The 8,629-nt window shown below is 40.1% G+C and overlaps 1 protein-coding gene across 1 annotated transcript; it reads left to right on the plus strand.

The window, feature by feature from the left end:
• The first annotated feature begins 2,279 nt into the window (after positions 1-2,279).
• On the plus strand, positions 2,280-7,443 carry baxa (BCL2 associated X, apoptosis regulator a). The gene is made up of 3 exons (XM_073832437.1): positions 2,280-2,285; positions 3,345-3,449; positions 5,994-7,443. The coding sequence occupies exons 1-3, from the start codon at positions 2,280-2,282 to the stop codon at positions 6,090-6,092; spliced, it is 210 nt and encodes a 69-aa protein (XP_073688538.1). The 3' UTR covers positions 6,093-7,443.
• Positions 7,444-8,629: the final 1,186 nt, after the last annotated feature.

The raw sequence follows: 8,629 nt of genomic DNA on the forward strand, positions 1-8,629 counted from the left end.
CCTAATAAAACCTCTCCTTCCCTCGGTCCAGTCGGGTCGCCATTTTAATTCCCCTGTCGCCATTTAAGCTTCCTGCACTCCCCGGACCTATGATGTTCTTTGGTGGTTCTACCTGTATAGAACCCTAATTTACTGATGGTCTGGAATCAGGCGGTCTCTGAGGAGAGTCCCGCCTCTTTCTATGAAGCAGGATGCTCTTAAATGGGTGAGTATGATCCGTTTTTTACTTTGAAGGAACTTCATACTGTCTCAGGCCTGTGTATGTTTTCTCTCTCCACAGAAGAAATACGACGAGTCTACGGCAGACGCCCCCCTCTGATCCTATGGATTAAGGTTACGGCAGTGTTTTGCCCTCTCCACTCCACAGGCTGTGCGGTAAACCAACCCTTACAGCATACATTACACATAGGACCTTGTCCTCTTCAAGGTAAGCTCCCTAAGTCTTTCCTGGGTTTGCCCTTGATATGGTTATGCTGTCCTTTGCAGGCCTAGTGTAGACTTATGCCCTATTGAGACAGGAGCATAACTCCCTAGTTACGCCCCCCTTATGGCTGGATAGGCGTGTTGCCTGCAGGGTTAGGTTGCGTGTTGTATTTTTCCCTCAGAAAAAGGTGGAAACATCTCGACGGAGCACCCCTCCCTTCAAACGGTTGTATGGTGGTGTCCGTCTACACAACACTTGTTCCAGCACTATCAGGCTTCCCCCTTCAGTGGTTAAACGAGCAAAAGGAAATTTTCCTTTCTCCCTAGGTAAGCATCTTAAGATATTTATGGTTAAGATTGCACTAGTATGTTTAACTCTGTTGCAGACGGCCTGCGTGCGAGGATCCGCTTCGTGTCCTCTCCTAAATACGGTTTCCATGGAAACTGAGTGTCTACACCTGTTGAGACAGGCGTTCACTTGAATAGGAGTGCAGCAGACCGGAGTGCTCGCTGCGAACCCGGAGCAGGATTGGTTGCTCCCTTTTCTGCGGAAAAGGTTCTTATTTGAGCTCCACCTGGTGACATGCTTTCCAGCTGGGGTCTTGATTCTCGGTCCATTTGGTGTGCGCTCCCCTTTCTGAGGAAGGGGTTTTTATGTAAATCTGAGTGCCACTTTGTGACTCTCTTCAAGTCGCCTCATTCTAAGCCTGAGGGCTGAGGCAGCACTTGATGTAGGATCTACACCCAGGCTGACGAATGTCTCCCCTACAGAGGGTTTGAGCATCTTTCGGTGTTTAACACCTTAGAAAGCCGTCACTCTAGGATCGATTCTCGCCCCCCAGGCCTAGTTCCACTTCCCTTTCTGAGGAAAGGTTTACGAAGTGTCTGAACTAGGAAGCTGCCCTTATTCATTCCGGAGCTTCCCAGAAACTTTCAAGGCAAACAGTGCTCCCCTTTCTGAGGAAAGGGTTTGTTAAGGTTAAGAGCTCACGTTCCTCCCTGTGCGCAGGATTGCTGGAACATATCTGAGCTCCCCTAATCCAGGGTTTCCTTCAGAGCAACTTCCCAGGACTGAGTGCTCCCCCTTCTGAGGAATGGGTTTTGTTAAGGTTAAGAGCTCGCGTTCCTCCCTGTGCGCAGGATTGCTGGAACGGACCTGACCTCCCCTAATTCAGGGTTTCCTTCAGAGCAACTTCCTAGGACGGAATGTTTCCTCCCTCCTGAGGGTAGGAATCTACCAGGGACAGACCCTTGAGAGTTATGAATCTGCTACAAGGATGTTGGCGTGCCCCCTTTCCAGGGTTCACTTATAAGAGCACCACTCCTTGGTGGCCAAGTTCTCCTCCCTGTTTCCCAGGGTAGGAGCTTGACCTTCATGCTTCAGGTTTCTACTCTCCAGCCTTTATTCTGGATGTATGCTCCTCTCTATGAAGGGTAACAGTGAGAGCATTCGCTCCTGTTCGGTTGTGCAGCTCCCCTTCTGGGAAGGGTCTTCTATGAGCGCCAACCCACCTTCGTGAGATTGCCAGACCTTCATACAGGTCGCGTGGACCGGGCTGTGCACGCTTCCCCCCTTTTCATTAAGGGTTCCCTAAAAGACAGCAGTGCCCCCTTCTGGAGAAGCGATCCTCCCTGTGGATCAGGGTCAGGATTTTTGTCCTCTACTATCGTCCACCATTTCAGGATGGTCTCAGCTCCATGTTCATCTCTGTTGACAGATAGCTTGCGAGCTTCTGTCCAGGGGAGGGTTAGTGTGGCAATCCCCTCACCATCTGGGTCATACCCTTTCTGTCTCTTCAGACGGCATGGAGCTGATAGTGAAACCCCCTGGGATAACACTCCCCTTAAATCCGATCATGTCGGTAAGCGTCCCACGCTATGCCTGGGCGTCTTCCAGTTAAAACCACAAGTGTGGTAAGTGCACACACACCTGGGGCACTTCTATAAAATCCACGTGTTGGTAGGTTCCCACCAAGTTTGAGTTCCTCTTTTAAATCCTTTTTGGTATGGGTCACACGCTTTGCCTTGTTCCCATCTTTTGAAGTCGGCTTACAACCCCGGTTCCCTGGGTTCGACTCCTTTGATATCTTAGCTGATGTCTGCTGACCATCCACTATTGGGGCGCGCCACTACTAGTGGCCCTTTGAACGGACCCAGGACAGGTTTCTGCCCTCTTATGGGAGCCAGTTCCTGAGGGAACTAGGCCCTATGTTGCGGTAGTTTCTGGTTCTGACAAGTCTAAGTTTCCATCGAAGCTTAGCCGTTTCCCTCAGAAGGAATTACTATAATTCCAAGCCTGAGCTGTGCCCTGGGTTCTACCCAGTCTGTAAGTGGGTAACAGGTCAGGCCTCTGGCCGGGAGGGGTAACGTTTTGACAGCCGTCACCACGTCCTAGTAGGGGCAATTCCTCTCAGAATTGTTGCTTAGTGCTCGCTGGCTTAGCATGCACTCCCCTCAGCATGGCAGTGTTGGTATACCGTTCCCCAAAAGCGCCCTCTAGAGGACGCAGTGAGAGTTCCCTTCGGAAGGGAACGTCTCAGGTTACGTATGTAACCCTAGTTCCCTGAGAATAGGGAACGAGACACTGCGTCCTCTAGGCTTCCTCGCCATGCTTCGGACGGTAAAGCTTCAGACTTTGAAGATGTATTGTGTTGCACGGGCGCCTCTTTTATGTTATGGTCGCCCGGTAGTGACGCAACGGCAGCGACTGACGCGCCGCGGTGACGTCATACGCTGGCGCCGGCCATTTCATGTAGTTTTTCTATGCATTCTTCAGACTCGAGGCACGCTGCAGCGTTCCCCAAAAGCGCCCTCTAGAGGACGCAGTGTCTCGTTCCCTATTCTCAGGGAACTAGGGTTACATACGTAACCTGAGACGTTTTGATGTTTTAAATGTTTTTTTCTTATTCTTGTACTCCTAGGCTATTACAACCAGGATTCCTGATATCATCAGAACCATCATAAGCTGGACTATGTCCTACATTCAGGAACATGTTATTAACTGGATCAGGGAACAGGGTGGATGGGTAAGCCTCGACAGTAACATCCTTATGTAATTACTTCCTTAAAATCATGTGAAGTGTCAGGTGTCAATGTTTATATTTTGACACAGGCCACAATGACCTTTACCAAATCCACTGATACAGTGATAAACAAAATGTACAAAACAACATTACATTGAACTTCTGTACTGTGAAGCAGAATATCCAGGCAGAACTGTAGATGTACACTACCGTTCAAAAGTTTGGAATCATATATTTTTAAAGAAATTGACACTTTTATTCAGCAAAGAAGCAGTAAATTGATCAAACAGTGACTGGTCTTTTAAACTTTCTTTTTTGATCATCAAATTAGCATATTAGAATGATTCCTAAAGGATCATGTGACACTGAGTGAGCACCCATTTGGCTTTGATAATGTCAGGATAGAAAAACATTAATGGAATTACTAAATTATTAATCAATGGTATTTCATTGTTTTTTTAAATAATGACTAATGTGTGTACACTAACATCAATTCATGATTTCCTTTTACTTGTTGTTTATACCACATGACTCATTCAGAGAAACTTTTTAACTATGTGAATAAAATATGTAAAGCATTTTTGAGGGGGAAAAACACCTAAAACAAATAGAGTACATTTCTTAAAAACTTAACATTAAAGTAGTTTTTTCTTTATCATGGAAACACTCTGAAATAACAGTAAACCTCGTACTTTCTGACAAAATAGTGTTAAATATTATTATTAAATAATTAAAATATTGTTAAAGCAGTTGGTTTTCGTATAAATATTAAGCAGCACAACTGTTTTCAAAACTGATAATAATGAGAAATGTTTTTTGAGTATCAAATCAGCATATTAGAATGATTTGTGAAGGATCATGTGACACTGAGCCCCCATTTGGCTTTGATTATGTGAGGAGAAAAAAGACTGATGTGTGTACACTAACATCAATTCATGATTTCTTTTTACTTACTTTGGTCTTTATACCACATGACTCATTGAGAGAAACCTTTAAACCATCTACACAAAATATGTAAAGCATCTTTTTAGAGCAGAAAAAAACAAATAGAGTACCTTTATAAGAACTTAACATTAAACTATTTTTTTCCCTTCCGTTTAAAATACTTTTTCTTTATCATGGAAACACTGAAATGTATAGAAGCCTGTTTTTGCCACTGGTTAAAAAAAATGAAAAAAGGTAATTGCGACTTATCTCACAATTCTGACTTTTTTTTTCTCAGAACTGCAATTGCGAGTTATGAAAGTCAGAATTGTGAGACCTAAACATGCAGTTCTGAGAAATAAAGTCAGAACTGCAATTCTGAGGAAAAAGTCTAATTTTTTTTCAGAAATTCTGACTTTTTCTTCTTCAAGATATTAAGTCAGAATTGTGAGATTTAATCTCCCAGTTCTGAGAGCATATTAGCCTTTTTCACCCTCAAAACTTTATCATTCATAATTGCAAGTTTATATCTTGCAATTCTGACTTTTTCACAGAATTCTGAGATATAAACTCACAGTTGCAAGTTATAAAGTCACAGTTGCGATACATAAAGTTCAAATAATAGAAATAAAGTCAGAACAGCAAGATATAAAGTCGGAATTTCTGAAAAAGTGTCTTTTTTGTCAAGAATTCTGACTTTTTCTCGAGTAATTAAGTCAGAATTGTGAGCTCAGCTATATTTGTACCAATAGCCAAAAATGCATTGTATGTACAATTCTGTAAAAGAAAATAGTCAGAATTGTGAGAAAATGTAACTTTTTTAAGTTTTATATTTAGTGGCGGAAACAAGCTTCAATAGAAAAGTCATTGAACCTAATTTTTAGGTTAAAGCATTTTATTTCATTTCATTTTTTTCCTTTTTTATTTTTAAATCTTCTTTATATTAGTACTTTATATTTATACAACGATCTTCCTAATATTAGAATACTCTCTTACTCTTGCCTCATCAAATTTGCCTTTTTGCCTTCTTGGCCAAATATTGTCCTATCCTAACAAATCATAAACCAATGGAAATCTCATTTTCTAGACAATGAATGAATCCCATTTTTTAATTTTTTTTTTTATTGACCCTTAAGACTGGTTTTGGTCCATGGTCACATATTAGTCTTTTTTCCCCCTCCAAACTGGACTTTATCTCACAATTCTGAGAAATAAAGTCAGAATTGCAAGAAAAAATTTAGGATTGCAAGATTGAAACTCACATTTTCAAGAAAGAATTCAGAAGTGTGAGTTTTTATCTTGCAATTCTGACTTTATTTCTTGCAATTATGAGTTTATATCACAATTCTGTGAAAAAGTCAGAATTGTGAGTTTATATCTAGCAAACCTGACTTTATAGATCACAATACAGTTAACAGAAATTTACCTTTTTTATTTTATATTCAGTGAAAGTAATTGAACCTATTTTTTAGGTTAAAGCATTTTATTTCATTTCATTTTTTTCCTTTTATTTTTTAATCTTCTTTATATTAGTGCTTTATATTTATATAATGACCTTCTTTAATATTAGAATACTCTCTCACTCTTGCCTCTTCAAATTTGCCTTTTTTTTTTCTCCCTCAGGAGGGAATCCGCTCCTATTTCGGAACCCCTACGTGGCAGACCATTGGCGTTTTCCTGGCCGGGGTGCTCACCACAGTGGTGGTGATCCGTAAAATGTGAATAGACTGACAGGAAGGTGGAGAGCAAGAGAAGAAAGAGTTGAGACGATGAACAGAGGGTGAAACAGAGCAGCAAAGAAGAACAGAAAGATGAGGGGGAAGAGAAAGGGATTGGGAGTAGAGAGATAGAGACAGAAAAAGACAAACAAGAGAGTTGTGAACGGCCTCAACGAATCGAAAGAGAGAGAGGAGGAGGAAAGAGTGAGAGTCAAGCATGATGCAGACATCCCGAGCCACTCTAGTTACTCCTGAGCCTGTGCTCTTTCTCATCTACTTTATCAACTTTAAAGCTTAAGAACATTTGCACTGAAAATCAGATTTATGCGTAAGAGTTAAGAGTTTAGGTTTAAGGCTCGATTTTAGCTATTTATTTTTAGTTTGGGCTTATAGGTGTAAGTTATATAAAAGTTAGGAGTCTATATTCTCATTATTTCCTTTTTTCTGTCATGACAGTCAAAATTACATTCGGTAAACAGTTATAATAGCTTATAAATGGATCATATATTATTGTTATTGTTTTGAGTGCACTGTCATCTGAAAGAGTAGGAATGGGCTCAGAATTTCTCCTCTCTTCCTCTTTCTATCTTTCTTTGTCGTCTGTCACCTCTTGTTCATCACAATAGGGGCTATGAAATGTCTATGAAGTTGATTGTACTTGAAGGTACAAGTTTAGCCTCTTGAGAGTTCATGAAAATGTTTGCAACAGCGTTTGAGAAGTGCAGCCAACCAATCAGCACTCTGGTTGCGATATGTGGGCGTGTCTTAGTCAGCGAGCTCCTCCTTTGAGAGGGATGGGCAATACTAGTGACTCTTAAATGCATTAGACTTCTCTGAGCCATGATGATCGTGTTTTTTACAGAACCAAATATTTTCCTTTTCGAATAGTGGAGAACCTGCCTGACAATGCAAAGACTTCAGATGCAGATTCGTTCCACGTATGAGGACTTGGACGAAAAGCGGTTCGTTTGGCTTGAGCTGGTGCAAACATTCGGGCTCGCGGGACTCGCGGACCGATTAGTTGAACTTCTCCCCTCAGCAAAGTCTTCTCAGTACTGTATTTTTACCATGGTTAGTCATACCCACAATCCTACTTTTACACACAGTTGTTCTTTTTTATATACTTGTTTCTTTGTCTTTTGGTTGTTTGGGTACAGTTTCATATTCTTTTATTTTGGATTCTTTCGTTGACAGTGCCTTGGCCTTTTTATGATACTAGCCACCACTTTTTCATCTTTTTCTATATCTTTGTAAAATGCTATACAATTGTGAACCCTGAGGCAGTTTGTCTGCTGTGTGAGCCCATGAGTTTGTTTTGTAAGATGTAAACGGAAACAATAAATTGTTTTTATGGATTTCAATATAAATGTGTGGTTCATGTAAAGTTACTCTCATTTTAAAAGAAGAGTAAAGGATCAAAGCCAGGAAATGAACATAACCCAGATAGCACAGGTACGTCTGCAAGATGTCTGTTAAAGGATTAGTTCACTTTCAGAACAAAAATGTACAGATAATGTCCTCACCCCCTTGTCATCCAAGATGTTCGTGTCATTCTTTCTTCAGTTGTAAAGAAATTACGTTTTTTTGAGGAAAACAATTCAGGATTGCTCTCCATATAATGGACTTCTATTCTATTCCAAAATGCAGTTTAAATGCAGCCTTAAAGGGCTCTAAACGATCACAGCCGAGGAAAAGAGTCTTATCTAGCGAAACAATTGGTTATTTTCTAAAAACATTTACAGTTTACATACGTTTTAATCTCTACACAGATTAAAAAAGTATATAAATTGTAACTTTTTTTTAGAAAATAAGATCGTTTTGCTATGTAAGACCCTTCTTTCCTCGGCTGTGATCGTTTAGAGCCCTTTGAAGCTACATTTTAAAAGTTCAAACTCGGGGGCACCATAGAAGTCCATTATATGGAGAGAAATCCTGTAATGTTTTCCTCAAAAACATAATTTCCTTACGACTGAAGAGAGAAAGACATGAACATCTTGGATGACAAGGGGGTGAGTACATTATCTGTACATTTTTGTTCTGAAAGTGAACCACTCCTTTAAGATGTCAGCTTTACATGCTTTTTAAATTATAAAAATCTGATAGGAAACATCCGTAGATGAGCAAAAAAAAAAAAAAAAAAAATAGATCTTGCAGATATAATGCAAACATCAAAAAGACATTTCTGTGATGTACATGAGCTATTAAGGAAGGTAATTGTGTAGTAAATGTTAAATAAAACCTATATGATATTTACTAAACTATTCACTATTTATTAAATAAAAACTATGTAATATTTAAGTAGCTTATCTTCCTCTAAGTTTCTTTGAGACAGCTTCATTAGATGCATCCTGGGATGTTTCTAACAGTATTAAAGAAGTCCACATGTATGTTAGACACTTGTTGTTTTTCATTTACTCATGCTTTGAAAATTTCTCTTATTCTGCAGAAAATCATTTGTCTGAAAAACTAATTGGAAGCATTTAAAAGAGAAGTTCATTTCCAGAACAAAAATAAATTACAGATCACTTACTCATCCCCTTG

Source organism: Garra rufa, chromosome 1 (genome assembly GCF_049309525.1).
Source record: "Garra rufa chromosome 1, GarRuf1.0, whole genome shotgun sequence".
Taxonomy (NCBI): domain Eukaryota; kingdom Metazoa; phylum Chordata; class Actinopteri; order Cypriniformes; family Cyprinidae; genus Garra; species Garra rufa.